At 35.9% G+C, this 18,834-nt stretch overlaps 2 protein-coding genes across 4 annotated transcripts; both read left to right on the top strand.

Annotated features, from left to right (window-relative positions):
- Positions 1–906: 906 nt before the first annotated feature.
- On the top strand, positions 907–6,247 carry LOC132174949 (uncharacterized). 3 transcript variants are annotated; one of them, XR_009439381.1, is made up of 10 exons: positions 907–1,185; positions 1,594–1,650; positions 1,895–1,947; positions 2,920–2,971; positions 3,417–3,482; positions 3,565–3,624; positions 4,797–4,839; positions 5,246–5,290; positions 5,610–5,810; positions 5,947–6,247. XR_009439381.1 is itself a non-coding variant. In XM_059586714.1 (9 exons), exons 1-9 carry the CDS (start codon positions 1,074–1,076, stop codon positions 5,671–5,673), a joined length of 552 nt encoding a protein of 183 aa, XP_059442697.1. In that variant the 5' UTR covers positions 907–1,073; the 3' UTR covers positions 5,674–6,247. The 3 variants fall into 3 exon arrangements, 1 of the variants encoding a protein (XP_059442697.1); XR_009439380.1 differs by having other exon boundaries at positions 5,610–5,816; XM_059586714.1 differs by having other exon boundaries at positions 5,610–6,247.
- Positions 6,248–8,112: 1,865 nt separating this feature from the next.
- LOC132173875 (aconitate hydratase, cytoplasmic-like) lies at positions 8,113–17,553 on the top strand. The gene is made up of 20 exons (XM_059585539.1): positions 8,113–8,431; positions 8,983–9,087; positions 9,776–9,936; positions 10,021–10,113; positions 10,557–10,742; positions 11,048–11,209; positions 11,906–12,050; positions 12,191–12,333; positions 12,456–12,512; positions 12,611–12,690; positions 12,781–12,856; positions 14,049–14,234; positions 14,321–14,388; positions 14,514–14,632; positions 15,034–15,155; positions 15,761–15,859; positions 15,948–16,430; positions 16,559–16,657; positions 16,751–16,993; positions 17,088–17,553. The coding sequence occupies exons 3-20, from the start codon at positions 9,844–9,846 to the stop codon at positions 17,157–17,159; spliced, it is 2,526 nt and encodes an 841-aa protein (XP_059441522.1). The 5' UTR covers positions 8,113–8,431; positions 8,983–9,087; positions 9,776–9,843; the 3' UTR covers positions 17,160–17,553.
- The last annotated feature ends 1,281 nt before the right edge of the window (positions 17,554–18,834 follow it).

Below are 18,834 nucleotides of genomic sequence, written 5' to 3'. Positions count from 1 at the left end.
TCTTGTAAACAATTTTTTGGACAAAAATGTCCTCTCTTTTACAAGAATTAGATCTCTATCTTATTCCAGGGGTCGTTTTGGATCTACAAAACTTTTTTTCTTTCTTCTTTCTTATTTAAGTAGGAAAATGTGGGCGAATAGGAGAGCCCTTCTCTCACTTTCTTGATATTATTTTTTGCCCCTCCTTTGGGGCAAGGAATAATAAAGGATCCCTACCCTATCCTTTAGAGCTGCCTTTACCTCAATATTAAAGCTTTTAAATTTTTTTTAAAATGTTTTAAAAAATACAATTTTCTTAAAAAATTTAGTAAACCATTTAATTTTCAAAACCCAAAATACAAGACACTTTTTTAAAAAGCAAACTTTAAAACAGTTTTTAAAAAACAAATTGTAGTTTCTAGCTATTCCTCAAATAAAAGGGGGAGGAAAGTGATTTTTAGAAAGTGTAAACTGGATTGAGATTTCTTAAGATTTTTTAAAATATGAGATCAAATTTGAAATTTTGAGTCCTCCATTTAAACAAATAAAAAAAATTTTGTGTGTTAACTAGACAAATAATTTTAATTTTCAGCATGCCAAACACACTTACTTAGTAACATAGAAAAAAAAAAAAAAGATAAAAAAAAAAAGGAGATTCTGTGCATTTTTCCCTTCTTAAAACATAAAACACTTCAATAAATTACCAACGTTTAGAAAGTAAATTTTATATTTTTCACGAAACTTGATCCTCTTCAATTCATTTAAATTAAATTAATATTTTTATCTTTTTACTTTTTGAGTAAAAAAAATATTCATTTAATATAACTGATGGATATTTTCCAATGGAAATAGATCTTAATTCATATTTCACATGTTTCAGACAACCAATTAAGCAAACAATATTTACCAAAAAAAAAAAAAAAAAAAACCAAACGAAACCCAGGTCTTTCTAGTTCCTATAACCCTGCAAACGACACAATCGTGCACAGAGAGAGAGAGAGAGTTTTGGTCTCCATTTTCACCGTTTGATTGCCATTTTTGGAAGAGGAAGATGATAGTAATAGTGGGTCCCATTTGAATCTTAACAATCAGAGATGTCGAAGCTATTTGCGAGGATTGCTGGGTACTTCAGGAGCCGGACCCTGGCGGGGGTGGACAAAACAGGGAACAAGTACTTCACCAGAAAGGAAGAGATTGATGGTGTCAGTAAGTGGGTCTCAATCTCATACCTTTATTTGATATTGTAATGTTTTAGGATTTGGGTTTTTATATTCACTATGTATCTGCACTTTTGCATCAAGGTTTGTGCTCGAATTTTGCATTGATTCTTTGTGGATTGGACTGTGTTGTGTTGTATCTTTGTATTTGTCAATTGGGTTGTCGTTGTATTGAATTAATGCGTCATGGGTTTTCTTTTCCTTGTATTTGCAAGAATGCAAGTATTAAAATAATACGTTTTGGAGGTGAAATGAGGTCTAGCTTATATATTATGATGTGTGCTATTAGCATGAAATATATGTGGCTGTATCTATAATTCATGTGCGTTTATTATCATAACATGAAACTTACCCTGCTATGAGTAAATCTAATGCTGTATATTCATTGATGTGCTAGTGAAAGAGAAAAGGTGGGTGGTATTCAGAGGAGAGGAGGAGCCTACTTCCGTTCCAGGTAATTAGTTTAGGCAAGATACTTCTTCGTTAAAGTTCCAAATTCTTGGTTATTGCTTGCTTAAAACATTATCACTAACTATTTATCGAGGTATTGTCTTGGTTTGATCAGTTTGGGTAGAACATCTGCTCACAATTTCTATTTGAGTAGATGGACATCTAGTAGATTTTTATTGTGAAATAGGTGCCAAAAAAAGCTCACTTCTGTTTCTATACTCAATGATTTGCTGATTTGCTTTTTGCAGTTGAATGGATATGTTGGCTGAATGGGCAGCGCAAAAGAGCTCCAACACCTGAGGTAAACTAGAAACTGTTTCTCTTAAAATTTCCTATTGAACCCCGTCGCCCATTGGTTCGTAAGCAATGCCATGTCTTTTAAGATCACATGACATTTTTTTTTTTATCAGTAATTTCATTATAATTAATTAAGCGCAAAGGGGCGTAACCCTAGTACACAATGAGAATACAAGAGAACCCCTAATATGAGGAAAAATAAGAAATCTTAGGACATAATTTGGTATTATATGTCCTTTTTAAAAAAAAAAAAAAGAAAAAAGAAAAAAGAAAACAATAAGAAACATTCTCTCTCTCTCTCTCTCTCTCTCTCCTGGCTTGAATTTCCAGCTTATGAAACCTTTTCTTTTTAAAAATTTGTTTGCTAGTTGACTGAAATTATCACTGACTGCATTCATTTCTTTTGATGAAATCGATGATCTTGGCATAAGCTGTTAAGCTTGTTCGCCCCTCACTAAAATTATTTTTATGCTCCTATGTGGCCACAACAGTCAAAAAGAATGGGCTCATGGAACCTTGAATTCGATAGTGTAGAAGTTTCTTAGATTGACCAGGCTGTAGGATTTTCTTTCTATGAAGGAATTGATCGCATCATCTTTCTACAGTTTGGTTTAACATTGTTAGGTGTTTTCTGAATTTTGATTAATTTGTTGACCGGTGAATCTTGTCCAATTTAATATAATTGAACATTTGGTTTGATCAAATATTTCTTAATGGCAAGTGGAAAACTGGCTGATATTTCTTTTTAATGTTCTGCTCCTCTAATTCTGCCTTGGAGGAAAATAAGAATGCTTAGTCATTGCCATAGAATATTGCACCCAATTTTTGGTCCATCCAAAAAGTTTATAGTGATGAGTAATTTGTAACTTGGATGTCCTTGGTGTACTAGACACTTGTTTCTATGGAATTAGCTCTTGCTTCAAGAGACATTTGTTTAGTAATGCTACATCTTAGTTGAGATTTCTGTTGTCTTCAGGAAATGATGGAGCTGGAAGCTAGGCGTGAGCAAATTCGGCAGAATGTTGCTCGTATGGGTTACTTCTTACTGTCACTTGAATATTAATGAATATTGGTCCTATTTTTGTATGGTAGAAGAAATGATAACTTCATAGATATTAAAACCCAAAGATTTTTTGTGTGTGTGTTTAAAGAGGACACTCATATGAATTTGTTTTGGGTTTATGATTGTGATACCATAGGATTAAAATGTGGTAGAAATTTTAAAACTGGTCTGCTTTGTGAATGACAGTGCTATATACATAGAAGGCATATATAATGAAGACTGAACCAGTTATTTTTTATTTTTTTAATGTGTTTCTGATTTTCTCTATAAGTTGACATCAATTTAATGACTATAATATTGTCAAAGGGTTTAGTGCAGAATTGGTATCAAGATCTTTTAAGTTAAACTTCTTTATATCACTTTTCAGCATAGTACAGAGACCTTAACAACGTTCTTTTTATTTAACAAAGTTCTCAAGAAAGAAGAGGAGGAAAGGAGAGCCAAAGAAGGGAATGCACGCAAAACCAGCAGCACCGGTCAGCTGTTTACCAGCAGGGTTTCTTGGTAGTTGCATTACAATATTTATCAATAACTGATAATTATACTTTATCTGTCCAGGTAAAGTTGGAGGTCCAGACTTGAAAAGTTTTATTCAGCAGTTTCCAGCCGCATCAGAAGGTATTGTAATCCTTCACAAAACTATTGCATAAAGTGAACATTTTTCAATTAATGCCACCGAGGATTTTGTAAATGTCACTGGGTCAAATTGATCAAAGCTTCAATGTAATCTCAACTCACAAGCTTTTTTTATTGCTTTTTTTTTTTTTTTTTTTCTTTTTTCCTTCCTATGTTCTGTAAATTAAGTGATCTGGTCAAAGTTGTAGACATATTCTGAAATATGAAAGATTGTCACAATGATGGACTCTCAAGTGAAGATACATGCCCCACAAAAAAAAAAATGGACGCAATGTCATTCACAATTGCATTTGTGTGCTTTGTAGTTCAACATTCAGAATAATGTTACAACTGTCCCTGAAGCATGTATGAAGGCTTTTTTTATTAGTACGAAATAGGAAATGCTAGATAACACCTTCAGCCGACAGATTCTGGGCAATTGTTATGTTTGTTGATAGAGTCGCCAATAAATGTGTACTGTGACGTTTTGTACCATTTGCTCAATAGCATGTAAAATTTTACAAGTTGTCACATTATGTCCATGTGGTTCAGATCAGATAACAGTGCCATACAGATCTGCATTGTTGAGCTGAATTCCGTATTCTTTATTTATTTATTTATTTATTTTTATTTCTATATGGTTATATAACAATATACCCGTTTGGTTTGTCAAAACACATATTGTCTTTTATGCAAATGTCACTGTCTTCTTCTTTTTTGGCAAATACGAGAGTAGCCAAACATGAAGCATCGACCAAGACCTAAAACCATACAAACCAATGAACTAGATTGATTCAAAGAGTCGAACATCCTTAAAAATGTTTAAATGGACTGGACTTTGTTAGGCCACAGTGGTAGGATTGTCTTATAAGATTTTTTTTTAATGATTTTATTTATCACTAGGTTCCAAATCATATATCTAAGTTAAGCTTCTATCTGAGCTTGGGATTCCATTTTATCGTTGTAATTGGCATAAAACGTTAAGTCCTATCTCCTTTCTCTGGCGTTCCTCGAACCTCTTCTTTTTTCCCTAACAGAAAATGGATTCTTAATTGTACTGTTTATCTTCTCTTTTTTTTTTTTTTGTTTTGTTGTTGTTGTTGTTGTTTCAAAGTAGAATGTAATTTATGCTTTTGGTGCTCATAATGTTTCCATTATGGTGGTTGTTTTTAAAGGTGACAAAGTTGAGGAAGCTCCTGCTGCAGTGCATGGCGTGAGGTGGGTGTGCCCATATTTCTATTTATACTATACTAAGATAAAATGATAAAAAGCTGCTACTTGTTGAGCCTGATAGAATCTAATGGTATGCAGTGAGTTGACTCATTGTTTACGCAATTTCTCAATTTCTTTGACTCATTTTCCTTCTGATTTATGGTTTCTACTTAAATGGTTTACACCCTAACTTGGTTGGAACATTTATATTTCCCACATGGTCTGGCCAAAAATTTATTCCTTATTTTCATCTTGTTATATTATACTCAATTTTACAGACAATGTTTCAAAGCAAACTCTCGTATCATTTGTTAGAAATGGAATTTTATTTTATTTTATCTATGTCCAGTATATAAGTTACGGGAGCTCGACTTCTGTAACCCATATGTCATATCATATATTTCAATTTCAGGAACTCCAAAGAGAGAGCGGCAGAGAAAGCAGAACCAGTCACAGAGTAAGTTCACCTCTGCATTTAGGCATGCATGGTACAGCCAAGAGTCCAAGACCTTAGAGACATGAGATAACAATGAGATGGAAATGTTGTCAATGCCCTTGTTCTGTCAATCAAAAGCCAACTTACACAACATAGAACTTAATGCTACTTCTTTATCTACAATAACTTCATTAGCCATGTCATGTATCAAAAAGAAAAAATAAGAGGGGGGAGGGGTCAGCCAGAGGAAAAGAAAGCAAAAGCGATTCCTGCAGTAGTATTAACCGGCAACAAGTTCCTGATGAATTTTAATGTTTCTACATGTTAAACTTATTCTCAGGTGTACAGAGCCAACAGGATCTGGCCAGACGTTTCGGCCAGGGACATGGCAACCACCAACATGAAAAGGGGCTCACCAACACTAATCTGCATGGTCTAAGCCATTTCCCTGGTTTCCTTTGCCAACTTCGATGACCTTATTCAACTCACTCTGATAAAACTCAGCATAGATTCATGGATGGAGCCGGGCGCGGACCCACTTGTAAGTGTGAGTCCCAAATTTTTTTGAAAACCCCTTAAAAAGTATGCATTTAGTTTTCTTTGGTTTTGCTCCCCCACTTGAAAGTAGCTTCTTTTAGTTTTGCCTTCAGCGTGTTTTGAATGCTATGTGCTTATAGCCTTATAGGTTCACCCCCATAGCACATACCCTGGTTCGGTGGTTCCGCCCGAGGATGGAGCTAATGTTGTAGCGCACTGCACAATATGTTATTTGAATCAGTTTTCTCTGGACTTTTTGGTTTTTTCCCTTGCATGTGAATTCTTCTGGTCCAATTTTCCCACTGAAATTATAGCTTAGTGAGATTTGTTTTATTGATAAGTTACACACTCATTATTCTTGTACCGTGATCACACATTCTATCTATTACAGCAACAGAGAGGCTATTTGAACTGAAATACATTTGCCTATTCAATTCTTTCTGCACTGGTATTAGAGAATTCTTGCTATAAATTATTCATACATCTTTTTTCTGAAAAGAAAAGAAAAAAGAAGGCTATATTCCGGATGACATGCTAACATACTCTCTTCTTGTTTTCTGATTTCAGACTGAATTTCTCACTTTTTCTCAAATACAAAGAAAACACTCTTCTCAAAAATACATACCAACACTTTTCAAAACATAAAATACTTTTTATAATACTTTTCACATCTTCTTTGTAGGAATATTTTGAAGAAAAAAGAAGAAGGTGTTTTAACTTTTGTAGAGGTAGGATCTAACTTATTATTTAAAAAAATAAATAAAAATTAGAGTGGTCATGTGGTCACCCTTAGTAGGCCCCTGGCCTATTGTTGTGGCCGTGTAGCCATCGTTGTCTTGATCAGATGGTCCGGCAGCCACCCTAACCAGTTCAAGGTGGCTTTTTAGTCATCCCTATTTCATCACCGCATCTTTTTGAGGTTTCTCATAATAAGTTGGTGTACCTCAAAGAAAAATTTTCTTAAATGTGAACCCCACTCAATAATACATTTTTATTATTTTTTTAAAAAAATTTTATGTTACATCAAAACATTTGTTTAAATTAAAAAAAAATAAAAAATAAATTAAACACTTATCCAATTACACTAATTTTTGTACTCGAAGTTTTTCCATTTTCTTTGATGGCTAGAATCAAACAACAAATACTCAAAGGGTGTTTGAAATTTTTTATGGAATTAACAAAAAAAGAAAAAAAAGAAAAGAAAAGTCAAAGAGGTCCGTATCAAACAACATGACAATATACAAATGACATTATTGCAATATTCGCTTACTCAGCCACTACGTGGAATCCTGTAACAATTTTGACAATTATGAGACTTGAAAACTATATGGTAAGATTTGTCTAAAATGTGACATGAAAGCTTTTTTTTTTTTAATTTTTTTTTTACATGGAAGCATCTTGACATGCACAACAATGGGCATTAAAATAGTCCCCCACTCCCCCCCACCCAACAAAAAAAAAAAAACAATGGGCATTAAACCTATGTCATTTATGTTAAACTGAAGAAGGTTATAGCCTAATTTGAGATTAGGTTCGAAAATTAGAGTTTTTAAGTCAAAAAATGGTTTTTGGCAAAAGCTTTATTTTTAAGCTTTTGTCAAAATTGCGTTTTGACAATTTTTAGACTTTTTGGACCCTTAAAAGCGCTTTTAATTTTTTTTTTATCAAACAATTACTTTTTTCTTCAAACGAATTTTTTGAGTGTTAAACGAATTTTTAGGCTCCTCAAATGCAATCCTAAACCACCCCTAAATGGTTGATACCAATTCTTCAAAAAGTTTCAAAAAAAAAAAAAAAAAAACTTATGACATAATAATTTACTGACACTACCACGTTAGTTATAATTAAATTTTGTAATTGAAATACCTAAATTACAAGTTTACTAAGGATACTATACCTTTGATTATAAATTTTTAAGAAATTTAATTAAATAAAAATAAAATTTGATTATAATTGACATAATAATTTCAAATGAATGGCAGGAAGGATTGTAAATAGAAGCCAAACATTTTTCATTTTTCAAACCAAAAACAAATATTAGAAAAGGAAATATTCTTTCTCTTTCCCGAAAAATCGAGACGACGGTCCCAATCAAACGTCAAAGTCAAACAGATTTCACACGGTCCCACCTGATTTCCCACCGTCCGATTCCCTCTTCACTCCCATCCAATGCCCAAGATAAACCCCCGCCTTCACCACTCCTAATTTACTGAACTGCCACTGCTCCAGAAGCCCCTGCTCCTGCTGTAACGGTCCCCTATATATATCATTCTTGTAGAACCTTCAGAAACTTTCCGTCGAGACAATTGGCTTTTCCACAAGCCATGCATATGGCCACGTCAACTTGTCGGGTCCGATTCTCCTCGACGCTCTCCACGGCGTCGTTTCTGCCTTCCGCTTCTAGGATCACGGCCTCCTCACCGTCGTCGTTTTCGCGAGCCTCGGTTTCGTTTGCGAAGCAGAAGCAGCGGACTCTGAGCTTATCGTCGGCGCTTCGGTCGCTGAGGTGATCGGAGCCGCGGTGGAGCCACGGCGTCAGCTGGCGGTCACCGCTCAGCCTCCGCGCCCAGGCCCGAACCGCCGCTCCGGTTCTCCAACGGCTCGAGCGAAATTTATCCACTCTTGGTATTGTTATTTTGCTCTGTTTTTGTGGGTTCATGGACTTGTGCTTGTGCGGTATGTTTGGTTGCTCTGTGTGTGTGTGTGTGTGAGGAAATGTTTAATTGTTAAAGGTTATAGTTTGGATTATACTTGGTTACAGAGGAAATTGAAATGGTAATTTTTGTACGTAAAGTTCGACGCTTCCATGGATTTATGCTTGTGTGGTATGTTTGGTTGCTGAGAAAATGTAGGACAGAAGAATATGATAGTCTTGAGTGTTATTTATTTTATTTATTACTTCTCTGTTTTTGTGGGGACTCAATAGATAGGATATGGGAAGATGACTGTTTGACTTATTCAGGGTGGTAATAAAGCAATGTGTCTATGCTTGATTTTTTTGGTGTTTGTTGTTTTAGTATTTTTGGGCTGTAAAAACATGTCTGGTTGGTTGCTGGTAAATTGTGGAAAAATATTTGAGGGTTTTTACGATGAATATGAAATATCTGGGTAGATTCTTTCTGTGAATCATCGGCACACAAATTTTTGATTATTTTTTCGCCTTTCAATTTATTCAGCTTCTGATCATGCGTTCAAGGGAATATTGACCAGTCTTCCCAAGCCTGGAGGTGGTGAGTTTGGGAAATTCTATAGTTTGCCTGCTCTGAATGATCCAAGAATTGGTATGTACGTTAATTTTTTTTTCTACTGAGATATATATATATTTTTTTTCATAATCCTCTAGCTTAGCATGCTTTAATTGTGTTAGAATTCTCTTATACCATGTTAGAATGCTTTGTTGGAATAATGGAGAGATATAGAAAAGCGGAAGAATAATAGGAAGAGCGGAAGCACACAATGGACTACATTGTATTGATATTTATTGATAATAAATACAGAGGCCTCTATTTATAGAGAGGCAAGTAACCTAATTAATTAAGGAAAGGTAAACCTAGTAGACTAATAATACCTAAGGAAGTAAATAATAAGTAAATAACCCTAACATAATATTCTTAACAAATTGCATCTAGATTCTATTTTAAATCATTTTTTAATTTATTTTTTTCCCCAGCATCCACTTCATTCGTCTTATCTGGCATCAAGAATATTCATGGCAAGAAATAGGTTCTTATAATTTCCTGGTTACAATTATATTCCTGAATGAATCATATTCACTATACTTTTAAGGGGATTTGCTATTTTTATGATTTCCCGGTAAAAGGAAATATCTTGGTAAAATCACATTTTCTCATGTCTTGGCGACCTGATGCCCATTCTCCTTTGATTTTTTTTTTTTTTTTTAAACTCAAAAAAAGTTATTTTGTTTCTAATTTCTTGACAAAGTCATATTTGCCTTTTTGTGTATTGCAGACAGGCTGCCATACTCTATAAGGATACTTTTGGAATCTGCCATACGTAATTGTGACAACTTTCAAGTTATGAAGGATGATGTTGAAAAGATTATTGATTGGGAGAATACATCCCCTAAGCAAGTTGAAATTCCCTTTAAGCCTGCTCGTGTTCTCTTGCAGGTTCATAGCTTGCTTCAGTGATTGTGTTGGTTTGAATTTTGATACGTATAGTCCACATTGTAAGGCTTGTATTGCTTTTACCAGGACTTTACTGGAGTACCTGCAGTGGTCGACCTTGCTTGCATGCGGGATGCTATGAATAAGCTTGGTGCTGATCCTAACAAGATCAATCCGTTGGTTTGTAAATTTTCCATTCTATGCAGTTAAATTTTATTGCATAATTGAATACCAGTGAGTTTCATCTGCAGGGTGTTTAGACATCTATGTGTTATTTTTGGTCTTTATTCCTACGATCAGGGAGGCACAAATAGCTAGTAATGAAAATGTTATCCTTCAGACGAACATAGTTGTTCTGATCAATGGTAATTATTTTTTCTTTTAGGGCATGCTGATATTTGAAAGAGCCTCAAAAGTTTGATTATATTGTTGTTTGTGTCCCCTGACCCCCAATGTTGCACCTATATGAAATTTAATATGATAATTAATACCTTGGGCGGATATGAATTGTATAATTATTGTCCATTTTGAATGTTGGTTTTTACATTACACCTTGTCCATGTCATATGACTCATTTAGGGATTTCATTTCATATGGCTTTAACAACATATATTTGCGTCCAGGTTCCAGCAGATCTTGTTATTGATCATTCTGTTCAAGTTGATGTTGCTAGATCCGAAAATGCAGTACAGGCTAATATGGAACTTGAGTTTCAGAGAAATAAGGAGAGATTTGCTTTTCTTAAGTGGGGATCATCTGCTTTCCATAACATGCTTGTTGTTCCTCCTGGTTCTGGAATTGTTCACCAGGTAAGGAATCTGGCATAATTTATTTGCACAAAAATCTCCTTTTACTGCGTGACAACTTGGCTAAGTTTTGAGGTGCTTTTCTCAGGTTGGCTCAGGGCACTAGGTTGCAAATTTTACCTAATGTGCAGCCTATTCTTTAGATTGCCGAATTTGTTGTGCACATTGTTCTTTAGGGTGCGGAATTTTGTGGTGCACCATCATGCCTGCCTTTGAGCCTCTGTACATGGGCCTTGGTTGTTGTTAAACCGGTCACTTTTGTTGATGGAAATTGATGGATTTGGAACTGTCTTTCTGATTTATTGTAGGTTAATCTGGAATACCTGGGAAGGGTTGTTTTTAACACTGATGGCATTCTGTACCCTGATAGCGTGGTTGGTACTGATTCCCACACAACTATGATTGATGGGTTGGGAGTTGCAGGTTGGGGAGTTGGAGGAATAGAGGCTGAGGCAGCAATGCTTGGTCAGGTAAAGTGTGCTGTATTTGGAAGGCATTCTATCTGACTTGATTCAATGCATCATCCAATCTATTAAACTACTTGAAAGTCTGGAAAAGTGTTGATGTAGGATGATCATGCTTTACTATAAAATGCATGCAATGGTGGACACTAAAGAAGAGGTTTATCATGCAATACTGGATGCTGAAATTCGTTGTTCAATATTGTGCACTTTGCATCCTAACTCATACTTCCATTCCTTTTATGAAACTGGTTGGTTGTATGCAATGGGCTATTGAGGTGTTTCTTTTCTCCATGTTATTATACTGTACATTTCTTGATAAGTAAAATATTAACTTAAGGTCCTATAGGGAGTCCATGTTATTGTTATTGTACTGTACATGACATTGGTTGCATCCTCAGATACATGTTTAGGATGAAACATGTGGTTTCTTAGGTCCTCGTGTGATCAAGTGGCCCCGTGCCAGTAAATACCCAAATTGGATGATCCTTGTAGGGACATTTTCATTGGTGAAGGAGATTAACCTTTTCAGTTTACTTGAAAAAAAAAAGCTTTACTCTTTTAGGTTTATCTGGCTGAAATTCATAAGCTTCTCCCACTGCCATGACCATTTTTAATTGACCATACAAACTTTCATTCTTTGGTGAAGATATGTTCATAATTGACTTTGTGTCTGCTTGGACTCTATATATGCAAATTCGACAGCCAATGAGCATGGTGTTGCCTGGTGTTGTTGGATTCAAGTTGTCGGGGAAGCTGTGTAATGGTGTCACCGCTACTGACTTAGTTTTAACTGTGACCCAAATGTTGAGGAAGCATGGTGTTGTTGGCAAGTTTGTTGAGTTTTATGGTAAGCTAATGATTTTGGAACTGCAAAGTTTTGAAATTGCAACTATTGAACTTTATATCTGTAAAAATTAGAAATTCTAGTCACTGGACTTCATCTCTTTATTGCATATACAGCTCTAATTCATTTGCATATGCATACAGGTGAGGGTATGGGTGAATTATCCCTAGCTGATAGGGCCACTATTGCTAACATGTCTCCTGAATATGGGGCAACCATGGGATTTTTCCCTGTTGATCATGTCACATTGCAGTATCTCAAATTAACAGGAAGAAGTGATGAGACAGTGAGATCTTTTTTAATCAATTTTAAATTTATTTATATTATCGGTGAAGAGATGCTAAAGATTTTGGGGACTCAGATGGAATTATATTATTTGGCGTGACTATCATCTTCCTCATATTATAGGTGTCAATGATAGAAGCATATTTGCGTGCAAACAAATTGTTTGTAGACCACAATGAGGTACTGTCTCCAGTTTCTAATTGTCTTCATTAATAGAGAGTCAATTCAAGATGTAAGTCTTAAATATGAGGTTAAGAATACTATTTTTTGTGATCCAGCCTCAACAAGAAAGAGCGTATACATCTTATCTGCAGCTGGACTTGGCAGATGTTGAACCCTGTGTTTCAGGACCAAAGCGGTATGCTTTATTCTATTGTCTTATTTTTCCTCCCTTTTGATGCATATTTTTAGTTTATTCTTTAATCCATGATTTATTACTTGTTGACAGGCCCCATGATCGAGTTCCATTGAAAGAGATGAAGGCTGACTGGCATGCATGTCTTGATAGCCAAGTTGGATTTAAGGTGGGTTGCAAGTAGACCTGATCATGTGCCAGGGCTAGGCTGGCCTTATTTGGTTTGGGCTTTTTCATGTGATAAAGAAAAATATCAAGGCCTAGGCTGGAGGTCACCCTTATTTTTTCAGCTAAGTCCAATCCTAAAGATAACTGTTAGCCTGGGTTCTACACAATATATAACTCTGAAGCCCGAGCCTGATCTTCTTCTTGTTCTTCTTCATCATCATCTTCTTTTAGCATAAATCAATTACTTCCACTTTTCTATGATGGACAGTGGCCTTCCCTCTTTTGGTTGTCTTCAAAAAAATCGAAAGCATTTGTCCCTGGTAATTTCTCATGTTATCCTTAATTAAACATGGCTTTTCTCATTTTCAACTTTGAGCCTACCTTTTTTAGCCCATCTAAGGACATGAAGAGCGTTTGTTTATTAAAATATGTGCCATTTTGTATACTTTATTTACTCTCAGACAGAGGGAGTATCATTTTAACATTTTTTTTACCTAAACAAATCTCATTTTTTTGGGTAGATTTTCTTTCCATTCTTTGAAAATGCTTTGTCTGTGGGCTTGTAGTGTTCTTGGCCTAGTTAGGCTTGTAAGCACCTAGCCGTAGTGCAGTCCATAAACTTAATTGGAACTGATATTGACCCTGGCCTGGTCTTTCAAGCGTGAAATATGAACCCGTGCCCACTCTAACAAAGACGGGCTCAGCTGGGCTAGGCAGACTGCCCAGTCCATAATCAGGTCTACTTGCAAATGAGGGTTGTTTGCTGATCCAAGTATTTTCATTTGGTTCTTTATGCATTCTTGTTTTTTCATTTCAATTTTAGTTTTCAATAGCTATTACCTGCCTTTTATTTTTTCCTTTGATAAGTAACCTATTTTGTAATTTTTCTGATGAATGGTTTGGTTATTTCTTTTTGTTTTAAGGATTGGGCATCTTAATAAGTGATCAGAGAAAACTTTAGAATATTGGACTTTTAGTTTAGTTGTCAAACCTGAAATGAATAAACGAATAAACTATACTCATTTTATTCAAGTCTACCTTGGGTTCTGAATGACATCATGATGGAGGTAGAACCGAGAATGCATTACATAGATATTTAACTTCTAGACGTGATGTCCGACTCATTGATTGTGAATTTATTTCTATTGATTTGTTTCCTATGCCTGTAATTGTGATCTTTCTGTTTCTTATAGGGCTTTGCTGTACCAAAGGAAGAACAGGATAAGGTGGCAAAATTTTCATTCAATGGACAACCCGCTGAACTTAAGCATGGTAATGTGGTCATTTCAGCTATTACGAGTTGTACAAACACATCAAACCCTAGTGTCATGCTTGGGGCTGGTCTTGTTGCAAAGAAAGCCTGTGAACTAGGTTTGCAGGTGAGTTTTGGCCTCTGAAATGCACTTTCTATTTCTTATATGGTAGGATATTTTTCTGATATCTAATTGAAATACTTATGAACCAGGTTAAACCGTGGATTAAAACAAGTCTTGCTCCTGGTTCTGGAGTTGTTACAAAATATCTGCTCCAGAGGTATGCCAGTTTGTCTTTTGATTACCTGATCATTAAACAACTCAACTCAACTTATTTAAGCCTTAGTCTTTTGAGTGCCTGATTTCTTTCGCAAAAAAGTCACAATTTTTCCCTTGTATTTGTAGTGGTCTGCAAAAGTATTTGAACGAGCAGGGCTTTCATATTGTTGGTTATGGCTGCACAACATGTATAGGCAACTCTGGGGAGCTAGACGAATCAGTCGCATCTGCAATTTCAGATAATGGTATTACTGTGAACTATGCTTTCATTACTTTTTAGCAATGAGAATAGATGAAAATTTCTTATGAACTCCTTTGAACATAAGGTTTGTTTGAATTCATTGTGCTGTTTACATGAGTATTTTTACAGTTTTGTTTTATGTGCTACATCTACTGCAAAAGATTGATCATGGTTATTTTTGTAAGCTTCAACCAATGTTATTGTTGGCCTTTTTTATGGCTTTTACATGAACTATGCTTCTCTTTTGCTTTGTTCAATTATAAGCTCAACTTGGGTTGCATTTTATCAGTCTCTGCTTTGAAGTTTTAAAAGTTCCGTTTTAGTTTCAGGTCCTTGTACTTTCTTAGGTTTTTCAATCTACTTTATTTTTCTCTTTTATGTAATTCTCTTCATTTACCTTTGCAGACATTATTGCTGCTGCTGTTCTTTCTGGAAACCGAAACTTTGAAGGCCGTGTTCATCCATTAACAAGAGCTAACTATCTTGCTTCACCTCCTTTGGTTGTTGCCTATGCACTTGCTGGCACGGTATGGGCATAACTTTAAGTGGTCATAGACTTGTGTATTCTTTTTTTTTTCCCCTTCCTTTTCGGTTCCTTTTATGAAGGAAGTTCTGAATGTTATCAAGATATCTTGCAAATGATTGACAAGTAGACTTGACCAGCAGTGTCTTAATGAATTTGAAGTGAAGCTACATATAACTTAATGATTTATACTTAATACTTAAAGGACAAAGCCTTTTAAGCTATTGGGCAGTCATTCTTTGAATTATGCATAAACCTTTACCCAGATAAGGCATTGCCTTCCAGGACTAGCAGTAATATGTAATCCTGGCAGATGCCATCTATAGTGTTACTTCGAGAGTGGGAGTTGGATGGCACTCCACCTTGCTTAGTTGTCCATGTTCACATTTGCTGTAGTATTATATACTTAAGTTTTTGCTAGTGGTTCAAACTTGTAGAAATCTAGGACATTTATAATACTATGAACCTGATTTTTTCAAACCACCCCCCCCCCCTGGCGCAGGCGGTCAAGACAAAACTATATCCATGCTGGTCCTACCAGAAAAATGACTCACCTTTTTCTTGTATAACCGCTTAATCTCAATTGTCACATCCTTTTGATGATTTCAGGTTGACATTGACTTTGATAAAGAGCCAATTGGAACAGGGAAAGATGGGAAGAGTGTATACTTGAAAGATATCTGGCCCAGTAATGAAGAAATCGCAGAGGTAGATAAATTTTATGATAGAAACTATTTATGGTGAAACTTATCTATTAATTGCACCCCAGTGAATGTCAAATGTTATTCATTTATAGGTTGTCCAATCTAGTGTGTTGCCTGATATGTTCAAGAGCACTTACGAGGCTATAACAAAGGGCAACCCTATGTGGAATCAGCTGCCAATCCCTTCTTCCACCACCCTTTACTCTTGGGATCCAAACTCAACCTACATTCATGAGCCACCATATTTCAAGGACATGACTATGGACCCTCCTGGCCCTCATGGAGTAAAAGATGCCTTTTGCTTGCTCAAGTTTGGTGACAGTATAACCACTGATCATATATCTCCCGCAGGGAGTATCCACAAGGATAGCCCTGCGGCAAAGTATCTCCTTGAGCGTGGGGTTGCTCCCAAGGACTTCAATTCTTATGGTAGTCGTCGTGGTAATGATGAAGTCATGGCAAGGGGTACCTTTGCCAACATTCGTCTTGTCAACAAGCTGTTGAATGGAGAAGTGGGCCCAAAGACAATTCACATCCCAACTGGAGAGAAGCATTATGTGTTCAATGCGGCAATGGTGAGTTCCATGATACGAGCTTTTTGGCAGCTGTTTGTCCTCTGCCTCATACAATTGATCACTCTGTGATGCTTTCAACTAATCTGATTTCATCTAACACTTAACAAAGAGTATTGTTCCATTTGCAGAAGTACAAGGCTGCTGGGCAGGACACAATTGTCTTAGCTGGAGCAGAGTATGGAAGTGGCAGCTCTCGAGATTGGGCTGCTAAGGGTCCAGCTCTACTGGCATGGATATTACTCCTTAATCTCTCTCTCGCTCTCTCTCTCTCTCTCTAATTCCTTTCCTTGGTTGCTTATAAAGTAAATTTTGTGTATTAGGGAGTGAAAGCTGTGATAGCGAAGAGCTTTGAGAGAATTCATCGCAGCAATCTGGTGGGAATGGGGATCATTCCACTTTGTTTCAAACCTGGTGAGGATGTAGACACACTAGCATTGACAGGCCATGAGCGGTACACAATAGACCTTCCAAGCAAAATCAGTGAGATAAGGCCTGGCCAAGACATAACCGTGACAACCAACACCGGCAAATCTTTCACCTGCACGGTCCGCTTCGATACCAAGGTACTTGCCACAGACTTTCCTTGTTTGGCTGATTGATTTGTATAATTAGAGAAAAAGGGTGGGAAAATGGAGTTTGATACAATTGCTTATGCAGGTGGAGTTGGCATATTTTGATCATGGTGGCATTCTTCCATACGTCATCCGAAACCTGATCAAACAACAGTAAACAATTGAAGCACCAAGTATGAAAAGTTGGCAATTATTTGCTGTAATTCTCTGTTCATCAGCGATCGTTTCTAGTTTCTACAGCTTGGCCTGCAATGGTACATCATATGTTGTACATGTTATCTCGACATTTCTACAATTAATACAAGTATAGTTGATGGGAAAATACTAAGGTTTTTAGCACTTTATTAAGTAGTAAACATTAAACCAATAGCTGTCTTATTCGGTCTCCAGCTCAGACGGCTCTATGCATATGGAGAGAATATCCTCATTGTATTTTCGTGTTCTTCACGTTTTGACTGGCTGCTGGTCGTGGGCCCCTCGGTCCTCCTCTTTTCACGCTGCTGCAGTTCTTCAGACGAAACACCCTCCTGTGTTGTAATTAACTAATTATGCTCCAGTCATTTCAAAAATCTTTGAAAACAATTAACAAAAAAGTTTCTATTTGTTTTTGGACTCTTCTTGGACTTCATTTTGCAAATTGTTTATCTGAAATGACATAGGAAAAATCATCAAACCCAAAAAGCATCTCTCCTCCACTTGGATTTCAGACGCTGAAGCGTGAGGTCAGCTCGACTGCGCGTGATGACCAGGTGGTGGAGTTTGAGGCAGGTAACGACGGGGAGCGGAGAAGCGAGAGATGATGATGGGCAAGGAATAGGATGTTTGTGGAAGAGCTGACGACAAAAGACAAATCCAACTCCAAAAAAGCCTCTGAAATCTTCCCTTGGGATTGCATCTCCCAAATATATTAGTGATAAAGACAGATTGATGAGACCATACATAAATGATAAAACCCATTTCCCGTATATAGGCCATAGCTCCCCATTTCCATGCACATCCATCATTAACATCATCGTATACATGATGGTCCATAATCCATATAGTGTGAAAGATATATGAATAGCAAAAATTGACTTCATCCTATTAAGTTAAACTAGTTTTTCAATTTGAACCTTAAAGTTTAAAATTTGTTAATATACTTTCTAATATTTTAAAAAAATTTTAATTTAAATATTTCGTTACTAATTTTCGTCAAATTGGACAAAAATTTATAAAATTACGTAATTACCCTCAGGCTTTTTTAAAAAAAAATTTCGTCAAATTTAACGGAAATTAGTAATGGAAGGTTTGCTAATTAGAGGGTACATTGCCAATTTTTAAACTTTGGGGTTCAAATTAAAAAACTCCTAAAACTTCAATGGGGTAAAATAGATTTTCCCCTATATGAATTTAGAGGAGATTGAGAAAAATTCAAATTTGTGTCCCTAATGTCAAGTTTCACGTGGAATTCGAGTTTTATTAGGAATTTTTTTATAGATTAACTTGACAATTCATTTTTTTTTTTTTTGACATGTCCACACAAGAAGGGAGAGGAGAATTCGAACTAATGACCTCCACTTCATTAAGTGTAGTTCCAGTCGATTGAGTTACCTCTCGGGGACAACTTGACAATTCAAGTAGTACTTTCTTCATCAACAAATAAATAATAATATTTTTTAATGTAATAATAATCGGTTAATAAATAGTTACATTTAATTATGATATATAGGATAATGTGGTATGGAAAACACAAGCAAATTTTCATTTTTTAAACCAACAAATACTAAAAATGGAAATATTGCTTGCTTACCAGATCAGACAGATTTCACATGGCCCCATTCTAATCTCTCACC

This window comes from Corylus avellana, chromosome ca3 (genome assembly GCF_901000735.1).
Source record: "Corylus avellana chromosome ca3, CavTom2PMs-1.0".
NCBI classification, from domain to species: Eukaryota; Viridiplantae; Streptophyta; class Magnoliopsida; order Fagales; family Betulaceae; genus Corylus; species Corylus avellana.
The sequence above is the reverse complement of the archived record's forward strand: the minus strand, read 5'-3'. Positions and strand labels throughout refer to the sequence as shown.

Excerpts from the sequence above, each read along its gene's own strand:
- LOC132173875 (XM_059585539.1), top strand. The coding sequence starts at position 9,844 with ATGAAGGATGATGTTGAAAAGATTATTGATTGGGAGAATACATCCCCT. Across the intron at positions 10,114-10,556 it reads CTAACAAGATCAATCCGTTG|GTTCCAGCAGATCTTGTTAT; the intron begins GTTTGTAAATTT and ends ATTTGCGTCCAG. Across the intron at positions 14,633-15,033 it reads ATCTGCAATTTCAGATAATG|ACATTATTGCTGCTGCTGTT; the intron begins GTATTACTGTGA and ends TTACCTTTGCAG.
- LOC132174949 (XM_059586714.1), top strand. The coding sequence starts at position 1,074 with ATGTCGAAGCTATTTGCGAGGATTGCTGGGTACTTCAGGAGCCGGACC. Across the intron at positions 1,651-1,894 it reads GGAGCCTACTTCCGTTCCAG|TTGAATGGATATGTTGGCTG; the intron begins GTAATTAGTTTA and ends TGCTTTTTGCAG. Across the intron at positions 4,840-5,245 it reads GCTGCAGTGCATGGCGTGAG|GAACTCCAAAGAGAGAGCGG; the intron begins GTGGGTGTGCCC and ends TTTCAATTTCAG.